Raw genomic sequence first — 24,250 nt, 5'->3', positions numbered from 1 at the left:
AAAAAAAAAAAAAGAAAGTACAATAGTAAGGTTATCAATAACCATAACACATAGAAAACTAAGAAAAAGGTTTGAATCTTATAAAAAGTGTTATATGGAGACATAAATCAGCAGAGAAATATTACCCACAAAGTTTCTCAGTGAAGCATTGCCACACCTATAATTTGCTGTAAAGCAAAGCAATAAGGGAATAGTTAAATTACAAAAAAATGTGTGGGCCTGGAAGTTGGAAAAATATTTGGGCTAAGGATCTGTACTGGGAAATTATTGGTATTGGCTATTGATAGAGTTAGTCTTGAAGCTAGATTGGATCACCAACAGCAGTAATTCTCAACCCTGCAAGCAGCCATGGGAGGTGGTTCATAACTATCTTCCAGCATTCAGGGGGTTGACACATGAGAAATGGAATTGAGGTCACCTTGGCTACATGGTTAAGCCTTGTCTCAAAAACCACAACAAATAAATCAACCCTTGTGAGGACCTTCACCTTGCTTTTTCATATTTCTTATGTTCCCTTAAAATTTAACTTTAAAAGTAAAATGACATTTACAGATATTATAAATATCAATATGGAAGTCAATATAATACCCTTCCTTAGCATAACAATTTCAGGAAATAACTGTAATAATTAAAATCATGAAAAGACAGAAGTAGGAGAGAGCAAACTAGCTGCCTTCTGTCTTTTCCTCCTTTCGGATCAGGGCTCTTCCTTGTTAACTTCATGTTAATTACTTTCAGGAAAGACTTGTCTCCACAACTATTGCCATTTGAGATTAGAGCTTCAGCATATGAATTTTGTGGGGACAAAATATTATTCACAGGACTTACAATATGCTTCTCCATAATGATACACATCTTTTGGTTTAGTTGTGGAAAAATAGAGTAATAAGGTTCCTTCAGTTTAGAAAGTAGTTGTTATCCTGCAAATTGAATTAACAAACACCATGCAAAAATTTGCATTTATGTGGTCATAAATGAATTATTCATTTACAAATATATTCAGTAAGTCATATAAAAATGTATAGGATATTAGACTAGTGTTTCATGGTATGCTTCATAACGTGGCAGGATGTCTGTTGTTCCTAATCCTTACACTTTCAACAAGAAATCTAATAACAGATGCTGGAAGGGATGTGGCCAAAAGGAACCCTACTGCATTGCTAGTAGGAATGTAATTGTTCAGCCACTTTGGAAAGCAGTATGGAGGTTCCTCAAAAGACTACACATAGAATTTCCCTATGATGCAGCAATCTTACTTTTGGGCATTTACCCAAATGATCATGAACAACTACCAGAACAACTATGTTTATCGAAGTATTATTCATCATAGCAAAGATATGGAACCAACCCAGATACCGCTCACTAGATGAATGGATGAAGAAAATGTGGTATAGATAGATAGATAGATAGATAGATAGATAGATAGATAGATAGATAGATAGATATAGATAGATAAATGGATGAAGAAAATGTGGTATATATATCACATTTTCTTCATCCATTCACATATATATATATATATATATATGTATTTACATACATACAATGGAATTCTATGCCTCCATCAGAAAAAATGACATTGCCCCATTTGTCAGGAAATAGAAAGGCTTGGAAAAAAATCATAGTAAGGAAAGTAAGCCAGGCCCAAAGAAAAATAGGTCCATGGTTTCCCTTATTTGCAATAACTAGTATATGTCTAGGACAAGCAGAAAAGGTCAAAAGCTATGTACATTTGACCATATAACATGAAGCTAAGCAAAATGAACCCCAAGATAGGAACACAAGAGGTTTTCATCTTTGTTACTGTTATTTTTAATGTACTTATAATGTACTATGTGATCTTTTTTGTTTGTTTTGTATGTTTTTCCCCATGGTATAACACCTGTTTTCACAGTATTTGATTCAGGTGCCCTGCATCTTATATATACATTTTTTCTAATTTTGGGAGGGGAAGGGATGTAACAAAATGCTTAAATAGGGATACAGGTTGACCCATTGTAACAATGAGATGTATAAGACACGTTGAAAATGAACTTTACAACTTGGGAAAGGGGAGGAGGGAGAAGGGATGGTAGGGGATAAACAAAGGAGTGGGCAACAATGCTTGATAAGAAATCTACTCCTTACCTTACTCATGTAACAATAAAAATATACATGAAAAAGAAGAGAATACAAGTGTTTGGTTTAGATTGTACAGGAGAGTGCTTCAAGGACAGTGTTGATTCATTATATCAAATGCTTCTAAGTGAAGTAAAAAGAAGTGACTTTAGGAGTTGTGGTTTTATCTGCGTTTTTTGGGTTTTTTTTCTCCTTTTTAGTGCTAGGGATTCAAGTCAGGGTGTTATACTTGCTAGGCAACATGTGTTACTGAGCTACAGCCTAGTTCTGGACTTGGTTTTAAATAAAATATCGAGAATAAAAGTCTGTTTAAAATACATTTGAGAGATTAACAAGTAGATATCATAAGTATTGACAAATGTGGTAATACATTGGGTTATTTGAAATCATTTGGAGAGGATGGTGTCCATCCTGATATGTACTCATTAAAATCAGTCTGGTTGCTTCCAATCACTAATTGTGTGTGCAAAAATACTAGTATCAGTATATCTACTAAATGTAACATGTTGATAGTCAGCACTGGGATAGTATGAGAGGTTGGAAGGAGGAGGTGGTTAAGTCATGGGGCTTCTGCCCTCATGAGTGGTATTAGATCCTTTACAAAAGGAGTCAGTTACTACTTTCTGCTTTAATGAAGGGAAAATGCACAAATCCTCTTTGGGTTCTACTACTATCTACCATATGTGGACCTAACAACAAGGTTGAATCTTGGAAGCACCAATACTGGTCATATCTAAGTCTTCAACTTTCCAGCATTTGGAACTGTGAGAAATATTTTTTAATAAATTATACAGTCTGGGGACTACGAATGTGGCTTAGTGGTAGCGTGCTTGCCTAGCATGCATGAAGCCCTGGGTTCTATTAGTCAGTACCACATAAACAGAAAAATCTGAAAGTGGTTCTGGGCTCAAAGTGGTAGAGTGCTATCCTAGAGAAGCTCAGGGACAGTGCCCAGGCCCTGAGTTTAAGCCCCATGACTGGGTAAATACATAAATAAATAAATAAAGAATACAGTCTGTTTTACCATAGTCAAACTAATAGGCTTATAAAAGTTTATTCATTATTGATTAATTTTAAACCTGAATTGAATATTTGCTAGGATACTACTAACTTGTAAAGAGATTGTGTTTCCAATGAAATGAAGAAATAGGTCAATAGCTGAAAGGAGATCATAAGGACAAAGCAAGTATGGTGAGGATGCATTAGTGTAATTCTAATAGTTACATTATTATAATTATATTACAACATTTCTACATTTCTGAGAACAATACAAATAATAAAATAATCACAGAGAAAGGATAAATTATTGGAGAAACTGAAGATATGGTTAGAGAACAGAAGTCCACAAATGCCTCTTAATGAATCCAGAATGACTGGATTCCAAAGATATAAATGGAAGAATTGGCCTTGGGTAAAGAAGCTTTGGGAGTTCATGCTTTATAGTAGGAAGAAGGCAAAGAAGATGCTTTCACGTTAATAGAAGTGAGTTGCAGAATGTTTGATGCATTTGGATTGAGAGATATAAAATATTATGGCTCCTCCAGGTGAATCATTGAGACTAAGAGTGCAAGAATATGAGCTCAAAGATTGAGGAGAAGGTGAAATCTGTCATTTGAATAGTAAATTGATGAGTGAAGCCTGGTGGTCCTACTTAATTGTTCTATTTAATCTAGTCCTATTTGATCTAATGTCCTTTTCAGGTGTGTGTTTCTAAATGTAATGTGAAAAAATTCAGAATCATCATGATTTATTTTCCAGCTATTGTCCATATTCCACATTAACAAGTGCGCAGTTGGAGAATTAGATTGTTGTCAGCATTCTCCACATTTAATTAAATCCACCATAGCTGTCACCTCAAATCTATTTCCCTACTTACAACCATGGGGTCTCCAAAATATGAATCAAATAGCATTGCTTCTCATCTATAAAATACTTTAATAGTATTCTACTGGTACTGTAGAATAAAAACAAAAATCTTCACCATGACCAAGAAGAGCCTCTGTTCTCTTTCCTTATCTACATTTCATTATGAGCCACTTGACTTCTTATATAATGAGCAGCAATATTGACCTGTGATTTTTTTTTCATTTTTCTCATTTCCTGCCACCCTGTATATGTCCTGGTACATCAATAGAAACAATCACATTACTGCTGCCCATACTTACATGTATATTTAGTCTATTTATATCAGATTGAGAGTCAGTTCCCCTGAGAAAGCTTTAAGACACTCAATGTAGGTGATATTTTGTATAAGTTACTCCCCACTGGCCACTATATAATTAATGGGTGATTATTAATGTATTTAGTGTTCTACAATCAAGCTTAAGCACATCAGATTAGAGAACTATGTGTCCCTTTGCTCCTTGTTATAATTAAGGAATTTATAAAGCTTCTAGTAAATTCAAATATTTGTTAAGGGAAGGAAGCAAAGAAGAGAGAGTAAGAAAGACAGAGGTAGGAAGGGAGATAAGAATGTCCTAAGCATCATTAAAATTCCTAGGGAGGTGAAATCAGATACATCAATAAATGTAATAACATCTACATCGAGGGTGAAGTTTTGGGAGAGCCACTGGGAGATTTTATGGGTCAAACTCAGTGCTAGGTATAAATAAGACTCAACCAGAATGGTGGATTGTTCTACTGAGATAAGTTGTTTAGTCTACTAAGTTAGTGGACTATCATTCATAGAATAGCCAGAGAATGGTATGTTTTTGGGAAGTCAGGCAGTGTTAGTTTCTAGAGGTGAGGCCATAATAAACTACTAGTGCAGTCTTTCTCTTAAAGATATTGGTAAAATATTGAAGAGTTTTAATTTGGAGCTAAGATCAAATTTGTACATTATGTAGGTCATCCTGCCAATGTTCTTTAGAATGGAAAGGAGATAGGCTAGGTTATCCACATACACACAAAGAAAACATGAAATAATACATTGCTTACTGAAACCAATGGGCTTTATCTCCTGAGTTCTGAGAAAGAGATCACCACTGATGTCCAATGAAATAGAAAAGAATAGAGCAACTGGAAGGAATTACTACTAGCTTTCTAAAGCTCTTGTTAATGGAAAGATGGAGGACAGAGATTCAGGGATATTACAAATTACTGTGAATTACTAAATGATTTAGAGAGCAGTAAGTAGAGTTAGACTACAAAAATAGCCATATAGTTAATAGGCCCACTTTTAAATTCTCCTTATTTCAAAATTTCCCCAGAATTCTGCAAGTGAATGAATTTATATTTTGCTAGCCTGTTATTAAGAGTAGAAAAAGAGTGAGAAATACAGATTCAATGACCTGTGTGTGCATCTCAGCCAGGATGAAGATTAAACTACCGTTTCGTGAAGTAATGATTTGTATTATGAAGCATGAATTCTAGCTTCTTCTGAATCTGTGTGAAAATCACGGAAGACAGCTGAGTAGTTATTTTAATGAAATGTAACACAGCTTATTTGCTATCAGAATATAACTTGATTCAATGAAAGTAAGTTGAGCTTAAATTCTATATATCATAGTCTCAGAAATCCAGGAAAATTTTCTATCTGAGAAATGAGAAACTCATAGTGTATATATCATAATTTAAATGCCCATCTGCTCTCCGGAGAGAGGATGAATTGCTTTTTTGTTGTTTCCATACTTCCTGAACATGAAATTGGTGCTATCATTTTTCAGTAGATGACAGCTCATTTATAATGCCATAGACATATAAAGACTACTTTGTAAATGATAGGAATTTATTACTCATTAAGTTTCATTCTAGTTGCTATTTTTTAAATCTAAGAGCAAGGGAAAAATATTTTTTAAACCAATAAAAATGTTAGACTTAAAACAGGTTGTTTCTGGACTTAGAATTATTATAGAGAAATAATTTGTTTACATGGATTGTTCTGTATTTAATTTTCAATTTTCATTGTTCTCTTCCCAAGAGAAGGTTATATTCTCTGTTATCTACCATTTTAAAATTTATTATTCTACAGAATATGAAGGAAAAGAATTACTAGGAATTTTCTTGGTAATATAATTTCTTACTGAATGCAAAAACCATGACAGTAATGTATTGACTAGCCAAGAAGGGATATGTCACTTTAAACTGTCAGCCTTGGGTAATTGATCTAAATAATTTTAGCGAAGGAAAAAAAGCAAGGATGTTTGTGTTTATCATCATCATCATCATCATCATGAGACATGAAGTGCTGTCTTTGCACATGTATTAGTATATGTGTGCGCACATGCATGGCACATGTGTGTGCACGTGTATGCATGTGTTTGTGTATATGTGTGGTACTAGGGCTTGAATGCAGGTACTCGAGGCTATCCATTAGCATTTTTGCTCAAGGTTAGGGCTCTACTACTTGAGCCACAGCAGCTCTACTTCCTACTTCCCAGAGTTTTGGTTAATTGAAGGTAAGAGTCTCATGGATTTAACTGGTTGGGCTGGCTTCAAACACTAATTCCCAGATCTCAAGTCTTCTAAGTTGCTAGGGTTACAAGTATGAGGTACCAGCTCCCTACTCTAATTTTCTTAATATACCTTCCTAGCACTTTATAAAGGAAGCTAAGTAAGTATAATTATTTTCTAAACAGATTATAATATTTAAAGCAAAACTAAAACAAGCATAAAAATTCAGGTGAGATTCTAAATGTCATCTAAATGAACACACCTAACGTATTAGCTTTATTAAAATCAGTGAAAGGTAAGTTATCTTCTGAGAATTCACAAGCTAGTTAAGTTTGTTTTTGATAGACTTTCAGATAGACATGAATGTTTTTTGTCCATCTCAACAACAAGTAAATAGCTGACAAAACTGAAAACGCTGTACTAGTTAGAAAAATTGGTCACAGAGCACATTGCTGCCTCCACATAGCCATGGCTGGTGGGTTCAGAGAGGGCTAATTGGGACAGGAATTCCAGAGCAGAAACCTCTATGGAAACCTGCAGCTATGTGGGGAACCTGAATTGTAATCGGTGAATTTCTGGGAAGCTGGGCTAGGACAAGGCTGAGACTTAAAAAACAACTTTCTTGGAAAATCCATGCACTTGTGAAATCCATGTACAGGAGCTCTACAAGGTCTTCAGGATGAATGTCATGAAAAGAAATTCCTTGGATATTTTATAGCACATAGAAAGCAAAAAGGAGCTATTTCTTAAAAAAAAAATTCCAGATCATTTTGGTCTTAACAAAGTCAGTCTCTAGGAGAAACTATTGTTGTAAGGTAAATCATTCCAGAAGCCACATTTTAAATTATTGAATATTGGAGTCTTTATTATACAGTTAACAGGCTGAAGGCTGCCATTTGTTACAAAGGCCTGCAGCACACAAATACACATAACACAGCTAGGAAACATGCTAAAGAGGAAAGAAATAGCAAAAAAATTCCAACCAGCCAATTCAGCTCAAATGGAAAGCTGGATTGGGACACCATGCTGCCTGGAGACAGGACACAGGACACAATCACGGAGACACAGGTGGCATGGACTCCTGGTGGCTAGGCTGACCCTGGCCTAAGTAGGTCAGCACAGGGGGCAGATCCTCAGGAAATTCCCAGTCCCAGGCACTAGACTGACAAATTCAGTAACCTATCAGCCAAGTGCCTGCCCCTGCCTTGAGGGGTCGGGCTTGCCCATTACCTGGGAGGCAGGTGATGGGTGGAGGGAGGTTTCCTTCCCCCAGCATGAAGACAAGATACCAGACCCTACCATCCACCATGTGGCCAATATGGCTCTAGCCAGACCTGGCCTGCTTACTTCATTCCCTCCTTTTTTTCTACTGCTGTGAATATATCAGAATTTAACTCCAGCCACTTCAGGAACAGAGGGATGATGTAAATAGAACTTAAGAAAAATGTAATGATAAATTTAAAGCATGATGTTTATGGGGGAAATACTGTGTCAATGTGGCTCAATAAAGACTTCATAGGAGGAAGTATTAATAGATAAGGCTGCAGTGACACAGAAGAGATTAAAAAATAAATTGAAGCATTAAACCAAATTTACAGTCTACAGACTTTAGTCTATAGACTAAAGAATATCTAGCCCACAGCCCAAATAAATATCTCCCTTTTAATCTGAACTCAGCAAGAGTTCCTTGGAAACAAAGACTCTTACCATGTGGCATAGTCACTGAAGACCTTTCTTGAGGAATGGGAGTTGAGTTGGTGCTCAAATCCTGGGCAGGGTTGGGTTAAGTGAAGGACAAGAGGTCCTGGCAGCTGGAAAAGATATGCAAACTGAAAGAGAGGTCAAGGAAAATCTAGTTTTGTCCAATAAAACAGTCTAACAAAGGAAGTGGATTCATGATTTGCTTATTGCCCTTCCCTGGTTCACACTCCCCACAGCACAATCTTTGTTCAGGATATCAGCATGAGTTTTGATGGATTTCAAGGGACCATATATCGCTTGCCCAGGATTTTAGGTTAGAACTTCATTTTTTTTGGATTTTGTATAAAATTACCCAATCCTTTCTTAAATATGCACTTAGGGGGTGTCAGGATTTGTGCAGAAAGCAAGAGCTGGCTTAGTATCAAGCTGAGCCTTGATCACATTGAGATGTTTCTTTTGTTAAAAGTCAACATGATTTAGGAAATGCATTTGCTGTGACAAATGAAAGTATAGCTTTTTTCCTTCAAAGGTGAATTGTGTTGGGAAAAGCTTAGTAACAATAATGTGTTTATCCCAAAATGCCCTGTTATTTGCTTTCACTTTTCCTGAACCTCTGTTTCCTCACCCCCACTCCCCCTTTCTCTGTCAGTTTCTGCTATGGCTTAGCCTCTGTGACAATAAAAGAATTTATATTTTGTAAGAAAGACAGTTATAGACATTTTGATTCATTGATGTATTTAGAGGCCAAAGAAGTCTGTTTGTAGTGTTTTGAAAAGCTGCTTTGGGTTTCTTTTTAACAGCATACTTAACAAGTAGGAAGCAGAATAATGAGTGACAAAGGAATAGACTTTTTATATTGTAATACTTCTCTTGAAAATATACAGATCCATTAAGTAATTTTTTGTGTAATTCTGTATTTTCCCCGTAAGATCTTTTGGAGTTTAAAACTACCAGGTGTTGAGGCTTTTAGCTGTGTGTGTGTGTGTGTGTGTGTGTGTGTGTGTGTGTCTGTGTGTCTGTGTGTCTGTGTGTGTGTGTGTCTGTGGCCTAGTTGTACGGTTTTCTTCCTACATCAAGCTTAGGAAAGAAGAACGTAAAGAGGAGAGGTGAGATAAAACAGTGTTTTCTGTCTACAGAATAAGGGAGTATGAAGCAGTGGGAAGAAAGATGGCCAGAGGCTCTGTCTTGTTTTTGTTTTGCCTTGAGTAATAATCTCATTGCCTTGGTTGACCATGTAACCCCAGGACTGTGAAACAGTTGTCTATTATTAGTTGTTTTCAGTTTCCTCATATTCAGTATGTTGAATTGAGGGTATTTTTCCCCTCACTTCTCAGCTCATTATGACTATAAATCTGCAGATATCTTCAGGGTAATAAGTTCTTAAATGTGGATAATTTAATAGTTTCTAAAATGGAAATGATAAGAGACACATTTCAATATGGTTGAGAAAAATCCCAGGAATATTGTGGAAGGATTTATGACAAGTGCAGGCCTTTTGTTATTTGTCTCGAATTGGTAAAGAAAGTGAGGATAAAGTATAATGTTTGAGTTGAGATATATAAAATTAATAATGAATGACTTTAAGATATAACTGTAACCATGCTTTTTTATGGAGAAGACCAAGCAGGGAAGTCTTGCCCTCACCAACTTGAGTCACCACCGCCCTTTGTTCTATTCTCCAGCCTTCTGCCGATTCCTAGGCTGGAAGACCCTTGGTGGAAAGCTTAAACTTAAGGCATGACCTTTTGGAGCAGCCATGGCTAACAAACAGCCTTACTGCCTTACTGCACATGCCTGTATCCTCCCCTCTCTCTGTCTCAGCCAGGAATGTTTAGAAGCCCAACTAGGTTGGCACTCTGGGGCCAGGGCCATCTTCTGGGAGGCCGACGTCAGGTGCGGTCCTGGGGCTCAGTGCTCCCTCGTTCAATAAAATCTTTAAGGTTTGAATTGCAGATTGTGGTCTCACGGCCCATCTCCACACAATGCACTCTGTCTTCTTCTGGTTGCACAGTCATCGTGTTCTGTGTTCCCATGTAAAAATGAGTGTTTGTTTTTCTCTTTCAGATGATTTTGTTTTTATATTACCTTTATATTGGTCTTAAAAGGTATGCAAAATCAAGTCTCATAAAACGAAAACATACATCTGATTCTTTTTTCTTCCGAAATGCAAACTGTTTCCTTTTGAATTCTAACACAGAAGATTTGATACAATTTAGTAAGAAAATACTCTTGCTTTGCCACTAGCTTTCTTGATCTATCTAAAATAGTGTAACTTGAAAGCTTGTAATAGTATAGTAGTATACCTTGATATGGCTTTGAAGGCAATATTTTTAACAGCAACTATTGTTATTTAATACTTAGCTAGTATGCTAACAAAGGACATTATTAACAAACTTTTGAGAAAAGGGAAATTGATATTCTATATATTTTAGTGGTTCTGGATGTGAAGTTTGCCCTTTGATTCATATTGTTTCAAACAATTTGTTTTTCTAAGATTAACCAACCATTAAATTTTGAATCCTTTGAGTAGTGTTCTTCTCTCACTGTTTACATGATTTTTTAATTATGCTTTTTCCTGTCCTTCTTCACTTTAGCTTTGCCTTTCCTTTTTCTTTCTTTCTTTCTTTTTTTAACTGTATTTTTTTTTGTCTTTTCTCTTTTGGTATTGGGAATCAAACCCAGGACATTGCACTTACTAGGCAAGCGCTTTGCCACCCCTCCTTTCATTTTAATTAGTGTACTTTAATTGTAGAAATAATGGGTTTGACTATAGAATTTTCATACATATATATATATAAAATACACTGATCATAATTAGTCCCATGACCTTCTGGTCCCCTCTTACTGGTCACCTCAATCCCTCTGTCTCTGTCTCTGTCCATCTGTCTGTCTCTCTCTTAAATGTAGATTTCTCATAGGAGAGAAAACATGCAATATTTTTATTCTTTTTTTCTATTTTTTAAATTTTTATTGTGAAAATACTGTACAGAGGGGTTTCAATTACATGGGCAAGATAATGAGTACATTTCTTATTAAGCATTGTATCCTCCTCCTTTGTTTCCCCTTCCCATCACTTCCCATCCTCCTCCCGCCCCCCCACCTAATCCTCCCCCCCCACCAAAGAGTTGTAAAGTTTGTTTTTGACATGACAACTTGTACTTCTCATTGTTGCAACGGGTCCACCTGTATCCTTATTTAAACGACTTGTTTTTCCCCTTCCCCTAATATTTTTATTCTTATGTCTGGTTTATTTTGCTTACATTTTAAATTATTTTTGTAACTCATTATATCACATTCTAAATCTTTTGTTGTTTCACAAGCAGAACTGCCTGGATTAAAATGTATTTTATGCATAGTTTGTGAGTAATAAGAGCTACTTGATGAAAGTTTTGTTGAGTGATAGAACAAATGAATAAAATGAAATTTTTCACTTCCCCCAAAATACCAATCTTCCTTCCAAATCCAAATTAATGGGGAAAATATTAGTAAAAATATTCATTTCATCGAGCACCATAGAGCAGAAAGATTCAGATCTTTAATGAAAGCTTTCTTGAGAAAAGCAGATTTTACATGAAAAAAAAATTAGGCCAGAAAACCTTTTAGCTTTCCTCCAAGCCTCCTATAGCCATTTAACAGGTCTACTCTGTATTAGAGAAATAAAATCCATTTAGACAAAATTGTCTCTAAGGTAATGTTATTTTTTGAGAAAGCAAAGCATTATTGTACTTTCTTGGTTCTAGTAGTGGCTTATGGGAAATTGAGTTTTGTTTTACTTCATTGTTACCAGTTACCCAGTCAACTCTGAATCTTTCCCATGTCTATTTCCCTAATCCCCAAATGCATAATTGGAATAAATGTGACTTAGGCCAGAAATTCTCTCTTTTTCCCTAAGGATATGTTCTTTGAGTCTGAGGGTTGAAGACTGCTGAACCCTTATGACTCACTGTCATGTGAGAAATGAGATGGAATGAAAGAAGGTTAAGGGCTCGGGCTTTGTGATGAGATTAGGATCTTCTTTCATTTCATTGCACCAGAATTTTCTCTTCTTTATTTAGGTTGTTAGTGCAAAATCCAGCTGTTGTTCCAAAGAGAAAAAAGATTATTTACTCTAAGCCATATTTAGCTTGAGTGATCATAACCAAGTCAGCCTGAATGACCTGTGCCACTGAGGAAGAGTTTGTATGAACTTTGAACTTTTATCATCACAGAACAAAAGAAAGTCATGAAATCAGTGGGTTTACTGAATACATTGACAGGGACAGCAGGTAGGTAGGTTATAGGATTTTGGGGAAATCTACAAATGTCAGATGTCATGACATTGTTAGCTGTATGGTTGGTGAAAATGAATGGTCTGCTATGCTGAAAAATACATGAAAGTATAACATACTAGTCATAAAAATAGTAACTAAAGATACGGAAGTTGGTAGTAACTGGCGATAAGACTAAATACAGACAAGATTAGTTGTTTCTATCTGCAACATCTCATCTCTCCACAAAGTCCTTGCCAATCATTGTACAAGGTCTTCAACTCCTTGCTGTTTCTGGGAGCAAATAAAGTAACAAATAAAGACTGTGTATGCCAAGTGTTGGTCACAACATTTGATACACTTGTGCATGGTGCAGCAATGGGAATATTAATGGTCTACTTTCTTATGAAATATCATGTTTAATACTTCCTACTATGAATTATGACAATTTGTCATTGTGTCATCTCCATGTAATTATAATACTGTTTAATCTAATTTGAGCTTTGATTGCAAAATAAATGTAATGCAATGACTATGATGTACTTGTCTTACTATATCATTTTATTTTATGGGACTAGAGTCTATTTCCTATGGTATAATTTCCAATATTCCATTTTATACTATTCCAGTTATTTTTATCTTGTATTGTTTGTTTAGAGACGGTCTCAGCATGTAACCAAAGCAGATCTCTATTTTTCAGTCTCCTTGCTTTAACCTACCAAGTGTTGAAATTATACTGGTATTTCAGTATGCTCAACTTGTACCATTTGTTATTTTTATTTTTTAATCTATTTTTTTTAATTTTTGGTACCAGTCCTGAGCCTTGAACTCAGGGTATGGGCACTGTCCATGAGCTTTTGTGCTCAAGCCTAATAGTCTATCACTTGACCTACAGCTCTACTTCAAAAATTTTTGGTAGTTAATTGAAGATAAGAGTCTCATGGGCTTTCTTGCTCAGTCTGTCTTTGAACCATGATCCTCAGGTTTTAGCCTTCTGAGTAGCTAGGATTATAGGCATGAGCTACTGGCATTTGGCTTTCCACTTATTATAAAATGTAAGTTGAATCTTTTGAGAATCTTTTTAATGCTCTGAAGGATTCTCTTTTTAAAAAAGTGAAAAAAACTAGTAAATTTAGTGCAATAGAAGCATTAAGAGAAAGAGAAGAATATTTTTATCTCTAAATAAAAAGGAAACAAAATCTCTTTGTTCTCAGTGGTAATGCTATTCGTTGAGTGATGTTTTATCTGATTTTTTTCCTTGTCCCTGATAGTTTAAAAATCAAAGTAGAGGAAATATTTATTTACTTATTGGAGACAACAGAGGGGCAGATAAATAAAGAGGATCAAAGCTATGTGAGGTGGCTCACATCTGTAATCATAGGCATTCAGGAGGCTGAGATCTGAGGATCACAGTGTGAAAACAGTCAAGTCCAGACCAAAAAGGAAAAGTCCTTGGGATTCTTATCTTCAATTGACCACCAAAGGAAAACAAAAGAAATAAACAAAACAAAAAACAATACAACAGAAGTGGAGCTGTGGTTCCACTGGTAGGATAGTTAGCCTTGAGCACAAAAACCTCAGAGACAGTGCCCAGGCCCTGAGTTCAAGCTCCAGGACCAGAATACAAAACAATGAGGATCAATAAAAGCTTTCCTTCAGGGAAGCAAAGATTTTGTAAACCCTGTCTGACAAAATCCTTCCAGAAAGCTATCTCTTCATAGGATACTAGGAGAAAACTAATCAAGTGCCTATGATCACATTTTTAGATGCAAAGAATTTTAGATTATAAAAGAATAGCATTAATTAGCATTACTCTTTTCCTCTTAAATTATTCTTTTGTCCTTTTCCCTCTTTTTTGCCATGTATGATAAAGGCTCATGGCAATAGGATATGTTTGCATACTTTTTGATGCTTTGCAAATCCTTATTGTGTTTGGTATATTCTGTATATTGAGGATAATTAGAAGAGGGCTATTTTCCTTAAAGAGGGAGATGAAATTGTATCAGAGTAAATGTACCAGAAAGTCTCAACTAGAATTGGGAAGAGAACCCAGATTAATGGGTATGACATCCACATTAATATCCTCTGAATCTCTCTGTTGATTAGGTAAAAGGAAGAAAGAGTGGATAAAAGCAAACAAAAGCTTGTAGTAATTAAGACATATCCCCCTACTGGCAGAATATCCTGTTCAGATAGTACTACATCATTAGTCTGCTCATCACAGTATATCATTATGCAGAAAATTGTGCTTCTTATCAATGGCTTTAAGGAAATGGCTCTCATAAAACCCATGAGTCTGAGCTCTAGAATTGGATAGTTGTACTGTTTCCTGAAGAAATAATTTGGGCTTATTGAGAAAGTATGCATGGTTTGATTTTGCTACAAGAGAAGTAACACTTCACAATTTTTATTTCTTAACAGAGGAAAAAATCAAATGTTTTGTTTGTTATTCAGAATCAGATGAAAAGGAGATGCTATTTAAATCATTAATAGGTAGAATACTAAAGAACAATTGATGAATAAACCATAAGATTTTATTTAGTTGTATTTTTCTATTGATAATTAGATCATTTACCTTTATTTTCATAAGGAAAAAATGACCATGTGCCTTTATAGAATGAAACAAATTGCTTGAATTTAGTAATTTATCAATATAATGGAAAATGAATTTGAGAAGGGACATAATTTCAGGATAGTGCATATTTTCTGCTTGCATATATGTGAACGTTTTTGGCAAATATGATAGACATTCAATAGCTTTCATTTGTATTCGCTTAATATTCTTGTACCTATACTTTGATGAAAGTTATTTCAAATTAAAAAATACTAATTGTAATTTTCTTCATACTTCAGGCAGATTTATAAGTGATTTCTTTAAAAAATTTAAATTGCTATTCTTAGTAGTACACAAATTGGGGTTTGCATTCAGAATTTTGTCTTGCTAGGCTGCTCCTTTACCACTGAGTCATGTTCCCACGCTTTTCAGCTTTTCATGAACTTTCATAGAGGGTTTCAAATTTTATGCCCTAAGCTTGCCTCAGATTGTGATTCTCTTAACAGTGCTTCCCATCACACTCAGCTAATAGCTTGAGATAGAGACTTGCTAACTTTTTGGTCAGGGCTGACCTTGAGAAATGCGCTCCTCTCTATCTCTACTTCCCAAATAGCTGGAGTGACAGATGTGCACCTGTGCTTCTCTGATCTGGCTCATGACAAGTGGCTTTGATTTATACTGCTGAGGTTAAATAATGAGATGGTGCATCTCTTTCTCAATTTGTTGGAAATGTGTGTTATCCATAACCTTTCAATTATATGATTTTATCAGTCAATGCTAAATAATATTTGTGATTTTTATATTTTAAAGACTATTTTTGTCATAAAATAGATGTAGTCCTTAAGGAAACAAATGGATGTGTGTTTTAGTAGTATATGGTATATACAATTCTGTTTTGAAATTCCTTTCATGCCTTTTACTTTTTCACAACTTGGTATTTATTTTTCTTTTGACAGAACGGTTTCGTGATTTACTACTGCCTCCACCTAGTCAAGATTCTGAGATTCTGCCCTTCATTCAATCTAGAAATTATCCAAAGTAAGCAACAGGAGATTACTGGGTATTGAGAAGCACAGGGGCAGAGTGCTGTATGTGTGTTGGCAAGCAAAAACAAAAATGTAATCTTTTTCAGAATGTTTACTAACCAACCCAACTAGGGCATCTTCTACAATTCAGCATCTTGGGCTATTCACAGATGGTACAGAGAAGAAAGACCTGCTACTAACTACCATCCAACTATGGCTGGGGAAGTAGAGCCAGTGTAGATAATAAGCTACCTGCATGTGTCCTACATAATACTGTATCAAATAGGGACAGCTATTATATGCATGATTCCTCATATGGTTTTCTATTTTCGTCCTTTAAATGCAAGTATTTATCCATACTGTCACAATTGATTGTCAAAATAACATTCTAGGTATGTTTTTTCATAATTTTTATTTATTACTCTTTACCATTCTTCTGACATTTTCATACACGGATGCCATGAATGCACTTAGTGGTTGAAGGGCTATGCCTTTTTCTCACATATCCTCTTCCCTAAAGGCTACTGGATACTGGGATCTTGATCTTCCTGTGGAGTCTTGGAGCACCCCTTGTGAGTGTCTGATTCTCTTTATTAACTAGTATGCAGTGAACTAAAGAAAAAACCTCTAATACAAATGGAAGGCCACCAAGATAAAGAAATTTGAATTTGGTTTATGTATATTTAATCAAAACTAATAGTATATTTAAACAAAACTAATCAATCTGCTAAATGATTTGTTATTTGATTGCTTTGCTGGCTATTTACTTTCCCCTAACACTTACATTTGATAACACTAATTCTGATGACAAAAGTTTTTTTTTTATCTTTTCAGATATGGATTTAAGCTTAGTTATCATCAACTGTTTTCTAGGGCTGTATACTGTGCACGGGGACAGGAATGTGCCTATATGGCCTTGTGTGTCTGTATTGCTATTCAGGTGTGGCCTTACCTGAGGAACTGCAGTGTGACTAGTGTGTGCATTCCTCAGCTGTGTGTTTGGGAGCATGAATTCACTTGCAGGGACTGCTGTGTGACTAATGCTTGCACACACTGATGGAGCCACTTTCCTGCCTCCTGGACTCAATGTGCACTGCATTCCTTTGCCTGAAGAGGGAGCCAAAATGGGATTTTAATGATAATCTGCCACTATTTCACTTGTGTTTTTTTTACATTATCTTTTTAGCTTTTATTTATTTTTTGCCTTAGTGTACATTTGTCATACAAGGATGTTTTGAGCTATTTCCATACATGTCCACAGTGCAATTTCAAAATGTTACTCCATTTCTCCTGCCTCCACTTATACTCATTTTATACTCATTTATACTCCATTTCCTTTACAGAATTTGATGGGTTTCTTATGTTTTTATGATACCCGTACACACATGTGTGCACACATACACATACACACATACAAACATGCACACACACACAGACTCTCATAACCTTCTTCCATCTTGTTTCCCCCTCAGCATCTCCTCCTTTCTCTCTTCCCTGTCTTATTGGTCCCTTCTTAGCAAGTCACATGTTTTCATTCCTGACTCACTACCACTAATGTTGTCATCATCATCACCATTTTAGGTCTGTACTCCACAAAGAATGAGAACGTGCAGTATTTTGCTTTTCAAGCTTGGCTTACTTTGCTCAACATTATGCTCTCCAGTTCCATCTATTTTCTTATAAAGGACCTAGTTTCATTTTTTATTTATGGTGAAGTAATAGTCTATGGTGTACATATACCGTAGTTGCTTTATCTAATAATCGATAGTTGGATATTTCTGCTCATTCCATGGTTTGACTATTGTGGACTGAGCTACAGTATACATGGGGATGAGTGTTATCTTTCTAGTATATTGATTTAAATCCAAATATGTGTGCAAGAATCATATAGTAGCATCAAAAGGCAGATCTAATTTTAGTTTTTTGATTTTCATAGTAATTGTGCTAGTTTATTATTCCCTCCTTCAGTGTATATGGGTTCCTTTCCAACAGGTAAAGGATGTTTATCAAGCATATACAGTTTAGCACACACAAAAAAAACACCCGAGGTTTAAACAATCCCATTAATAAATAGGCAAGTGATTGAATAGACAGTTCTAAGATGAAGAAGTGCAAATGTGCAACATTCTTAGCCATAAAGGAAATTAAATCAAAGCTACACTAATATTCCATCTCACCTAAGTCAGAATGGAAGTCTTGAAAAAATAATTATAATAGCTCTACAGTCTTCATGTGTTTTTGTCCTTAGATTATCTTTCTGATAATGTGATGGTCCTGTTTGAACTGGTATTATAAATCAGTAGTCTGGATTTGTTTCTTATAGTTGTGGAAGTTGGGCGTCTAAGATCAAGGTTTTGGCAGACCAGGTGGCCAATCATGGAATACTTCTTGATAGATGATTGCCTTACCGTTGTGTCCTCACGTGGTGAAGAGAGAGAAAGGAAATCAGCTCTCCCCTGTCTCTTCTTACCAGTGCACTCTAGTCTTGTTTTAAGACCTCTACTTTCATAGCCTAACTATACCTTGTTATGACACTATTATAAAATTCTATCACAGAGTTTCAGCACATGAATTGAGGAACACATATTCAGTGCATGGAAGATAATGAAGTTTTCTTCCAATATTTATCAAAGATTCTGTGTGAAATTATTTTTCCAGTGTATAGCTTGTGGACTCAATATAACTTGAACATCTATGAATTAAGAAGTAAAGTCTTCCACTGATACTTCCACCACACCCACCCCCCCACCTCCCCACACACACATTATGGAAAGAAAGAAAACAGATTAGCCAGAGGTTGCCCCAGCAGCTGACTATCCTGGGATGATCTCCTTTCTCTGTGTTCTCATTCCATCAATATAAGGGGAGGGCTCAAAGCAATACTTAATACTTACAGATGATATGGAGATTCAACGAATGATAAATATAGAATATTGTAATTCAACACAGCATGAAGGATAATGCTTCATTTTAGATGATAGCTTAATCTAATCTATTTGTATTTGTTTAAAACTTGTAAATTAACTAGATTTTTATGTTTTTTAATATCTTAGGAAAGTAAGTTTTTCATTGATTTTAATAGAAGCTCTATCAGGATAATTTTCCAGCCTTCCTTGGTTAATATGCAGAGAAGGGTAGAGAAGGATGGGGAGGGAAAGAAGGAGGGAGGAAGGGAGGGAGGGAGAGAGAGAGAGTATGTGTGTGTGTGTGTGTTTATGGGAAAACCATTTGAAAATCATTCCCTGCTATGGTTCTGGGGAACATTATTCTAAAATATAACAGTGTTCATTCATCATAGTCTTATATTTGTGAACTACTATTTGACCCAGTGGACAAAGCCAGGAAGGAACATCTATTCTTTCATCAAGATGCAATTGCACATATTTTCAGAACATGTAGAGGTGTGACAGTTCTCAGAAAGGGTGAGATGAGTGGAAACTGTTTTCAAAAAGAATATACACTTAATAAAAAAGATATGTTGGTGCTTTATTGATTGGGAGAAAAAATGGAGATAATGTACTTTTATTGCTCATTCTTTATTGGTATTATTGTCATTAAATCTGAAGGATTTAGGTTCATAATATATTTAGACTAGAGGATACTTATATTTTCTCTTTATAAACGTCACTTGGATATGCAAAATTGTGGAGGACATTTGAGAAAATTTTATTTATGCAGTTGTTAAGCCAGCCAAACAAGAACTGATAGTTCTGGAAGATTTAATCCAAATACCTATAAAATACTGTGAAAAGTACAGGAATAAAATATGTTTTCTTTCTTCCCAAAAGATCAAGTTCTCCAAGCTGCCTAATCTCAGAACTGTTTAGAAAGAGAAATACTATTTATTACAGAATTCAGAGTTGTTCTTTGGTTTGGTGCTGCCAAAAACCAACCTTGATTGTTTGGACCATAAAACTGTATCCCACCCTAATCTCACTCCCTACTGGATTCTTAAAAATGGGTAATCTCCTTAAATGGCAAGTCCGTAGTTGGCCTTTCCACATTTCATCTGTTCTCTAGCTCATCTTGTCTCTTGCCTAACAAAATTTGTGCTTTCTCTTCTAGAAACTTCTACTGTCTTCAGTTATTTTTGTTATGTCATATATAATGCTTACATATTATATATTATATATATTAGATAAAGTTTATTACATATTATGTTATGTATATGAATATTTTGTATTATTTTTATTATCTTTTAAGGAGGTTTTAAGTAGCTTATATTAGTTGCATATAAGATGGTTCCTTGTGGCATACTTGTAAGTATAAGCAGTGTATTCCAATGAAACTTTTCCTTCCATAACTCTCCCTCTCATGTTCCAAACTTCAAATATTCTCAACATTGTTGAAAATGTTTTCATGAATGCATATATAGTGTTTCAATCATATTTGCCCTGTCCATTGGCCATAATCACTTCTTCTGGTACCAGTCTTCATCAGAGTCTGCTTAACTTTCCTGTATATTATGCAAACTAATTCTCACTCACAATAATAACACATATTGAATACTCTCTATATGACAGATATTATACATTCCTATAGTGAATATCTTTCCCAAAGTTATGTGATATATTTAGATCTGAAATTCTGATATATTTTGCCCCCAAATTATACTTATTTCTGCTGTACTATATCTCATTCAGTCATTAATCATTTCACCCATCCATTTATCAAATAATTATTGAATTATTATCATACACTAGAAACAGTCATAATTACTAAGAATAAGAAAATGAAGAAAGCACAGTTTATGGCTTTGAGGGATCTAGAATCATGTGGAGAAAAATGATAATTAGTTTATTGGATGAATTATATCAATGTGCTACATCTGCTACATCACTACATTGAAAATGAAAAGGAGTTTATGTATAAATTTTATGTATAAAGTTTAGTTTCCTCTTTAAGTAAAATTGACCAGATTAAGTGGTTTCTTAGGCAAAGACAAAAGCATAACAGCATTTGGAAGTGTGAAGGTCTTGAAGGCTCATACCCAATTGCCTGAAACCATATGGAGTGCACACTAAAGTGTATGTACGTGGCTACATGCCCAAACACATACTCACAAGGAGGAAGTATAAAGTGAATTAAAGACAGAGGGAGGTTCAAAAATGCCTCAGCTGCCACTTAAAAAGACTTGCACTTGAACCTGGGTGCTGGTGGCTCCTACAAGTAATTCTAGCTATTCAGGAGTCTGAGATGAGGATCACAGTTTGACAGCAGCCCAGGCAAGAAAGTCCAAGAGACCCATCTCCAATCAACCACCAAAACACTGGAAGTAAAGCTGTGGCTCAATTGATAGAGTGCTAGCCTTGAACACAAAAGCTCAGAAACAGGGCCCAAGTCCTTAGTTCAAGCCTCATGATCAACACACACACACACACACATACACATAAGTTTTATGCAGAGGAGAAAGATAGATTTATCATGGAACCAAGAGAATCTTCTTTACAAGTCTGGGAATCAGACGGGTAAAATCAAACACTTTTACCAAATTTAAGTACCACAAACATTATTAAGATTCAGTTTAAGAGACTGGATAAGTCAAGAAGCTTTTTCAGCCAGGCATTTGTGGCTCACACCTGTGTGGGGTTATGTTAGGTAATAATTAAAAATAATTAAAAATTAATACAGGATTTCTTAGTTGGTGATGTTTATTTTCTTTAAATGTCTTTGGAGTCCAATCCATGTGGAACACCACCTCCTATTTCCCCTCAAGTCTATGTGTATTTGTTTATGTTTCATGGTGTTTAAATCATTACAATTAATCACATCTGCATTCCTCCCACTAAGCGTCAACTCTAATGTTAAGCGTCTATCCTAGTCATCACCTCCACCAGCTCATTCAGGGAACATCATCAGCACTTGAGATATTGTTAGAAATAAACATCTCAGATGTGTTGCCTTAGAAGAAGTCTTGGAGTAGGGCCTCACATTAGATGTTTAATAACCCCTCCAGGAAATTCAAATACATATTCTAGTCTGAGAAGCATCAAAGTAAGACAAAAAGATTTAAGAGACCATCTTAGGGCTTTCCAACTTTTTCCAATATTTTTATTGTTTATTACTGATGTAATTATCCCCTGAGAATAGAATGGTCTAAACTGCAACCCCATCTTCTCTTTGGCAACAGTTTATCAAGTTTGTTTTTCCTCCAGTTTGATTCATCTAATCAGACTGAATCATATGGTATTACCATTTGCAAAAAATGGTGTGAAACATAGTTCTCTAATTTTTTCTTTGCATAAGTACATTACTAAAATATCAACCCCAAATTAAAAGCTTTGCATTACAGACTTTTAAAAATAAACAAACACATTTCAATTTACTTAACATACTTTATTTGATAGTGATATACTTTCTTCACACTGGTGGTATTATTCTAGAAAATTCTATGTGGGTGGGAATGGTAGTATTATTATTAACTTTTAAAAAAACTAATAAAGATATTATATTAAAGTATGACTATCTTTCTCACCAAGTTGTCTAAATAAATTCTATTTTATTTATTATAATATCAGTGTGTGGAAAGAGCTGATAGCAAGTGTGGGAGACAGTATTTTATAAACTGTAAATTACATTTTTGGATTAGTATAGTTTATTTCATTATAATTTGTGAATTTCTCTATTGAAAGATTGTTTAATATAAGTAACAACTTAATCTTAGTGAAAATAACCCCATTTACAAAATGTTAATGAGTCTGCATTCAAGGGGAAAGTCATTAAAATTTCAAAACATGTGTGTACATTGTGGGCATAGGGAGAGGATTGCTCTTTCTTTAGAATTCTCTCTGATTCACAGACTTCTATGAAGGGCCTTTTTATTGATTACCAATAATCATGTCATGTTGTTCTCATTTCAACTATATACTTACAAGGCTGAGGTGTGGCTGAGTTGGTAGAGTTGTAGCCAGTCAGTGAAAGTGTGTCAGGTTCCAAGTTCAAGTCCCAATCTACAACCAAAAAGAGAAAAGGAGAGAGAGAGAGAGAGAGAGAAAGAGAGCAGGAGGGAGGGAGAGAGGGAGGGAGAAAGAGACGGAGGAAAAAGACAGAGGGAGAGAGAAGGAGAGGGAGAGCCTGAAGTATTGTGTTTAATTTCTGTATTTTTTTGTTTTTTTCTCTTCTTTTTTTATTTTTATTTTTTATTGTGAACATACTGTACAGAGGGGTTACAATTACATGGGCAGGATAATGAGTACATTTCTTATCAAGCATTGCAGCATTCTCCTTTGTTTACCCTTCACATCCCTTCCCAGCCTCCCCCCGCCCCCCACCTAATCCTCCCCCCCCCTTAATTTCTGTATTTTAAAAACATATATGGGACTAGTAAATCTTATGTACCATATAAGGTAATTTCTCAAAAGGACAATATATTTTCCATATTAATCTAGTAAAATCTGCATAAAAATAATTGTCATTTTTCTTTCTCTTTTTACATTTCTCAAAAAAACTAGATTTTATCATGTCATCAATTACTAATAATTGTTTCTTAATTCCTTTTCCAAGAAAAGAAAACATTTGTCTTACCTTGTGCAGAAAGAGTAAAATAGCATTTACTGATTGGGAACAGTAGTAAGAGGGAATGAGGTGGGAACTAAGTTACAGTGAGATAAAAGTAAAAAGTTCTAGGATGTTTTTGGTGACCACAGATAACAATTATGTGTTGTATATTTCAAAAGCTAGAAGGATGAATATTTGAATAAATAAATACAAGGAATCTGATTTAAACATTACACAATTGTAAACATGTAAACAATTTTAGTCCTAGTTGAAAATTAAATGTAAACTGAGGGCCGGTGGCTCATTCCTGTAATCCTGACTACTCAGGAGGATGAGATCTGAGGACTGAAGTTGGAAGCCAGCCTGGGCAAGGAATTCCATGAGACTCTTATCTCCATTAAAGTACTCAGAAAAAGCCAGCTTGTAGTAGTTCACTAGTCTTGAGCACATAGAGGCTCAGGGACAGTGCCTAGGCCCTGAGTTCAATCAAGCTCTGTGACTGGCTAAATAAATAAATAAATGTATAAAACACTTCAAATACAAATCATCTGATTTCCCAAGACTTATCAAGTTACTATGTCCATTTCCCAAGTCACCTTGAGCTTGTTTAATTTTTTTCTGTCAACCCTGTGCATCTCAAATTCCTCTTGGTGCATTGTAGGTATAAGATGATTAGCAAAGCAATCTTTGATGTTTATGTAGTATCTGTGATCTTA

General features: G+C 35.2%; 1 protein-coding gene across 1 annotated transcript in view; it reads left to right on the top strand.

Moving 5' to 3' along the window:
• Positions 1 to 24,250, top strand: part of Nox4 (NADPH oxidase 4) — a 64,207-nt gene that overhangs the window by 15,511 nt on the left and 24,446 nt on the right. Inside the window, exon 5 of the mRNA XM_013013984.1 lies at positions 15,969 to 16,050. Within this exon, the coding sequence (XP_012869438.1) occupies positions 15,969 to 16,050 (82 nt within the window). The remainder of the gene's footprint in view (positions 1 to 15,968; positions 16,051 to 24,250) is intronic.

Source organism: Dipodomys ordii, unplaced genomic scaffold, assembly GCF_000151885.1.
Source record: "Dipodomys ordii isolate 6190 unplaced genomic scaffold, Dord_2.0 Scaffold22, whole genome shotgun sequence".
NCBI lineage: Eukaryota > Metazoa > Chordata > Mammalia > Rodentia > Heteromyidae > Dipodomys > Dipodomys ordii.
The sequence above is the reverse complement of the archived record's forward strand: the minus strand, read 5'-3'. Positions and strand labels throughout refer to the sequence as shown.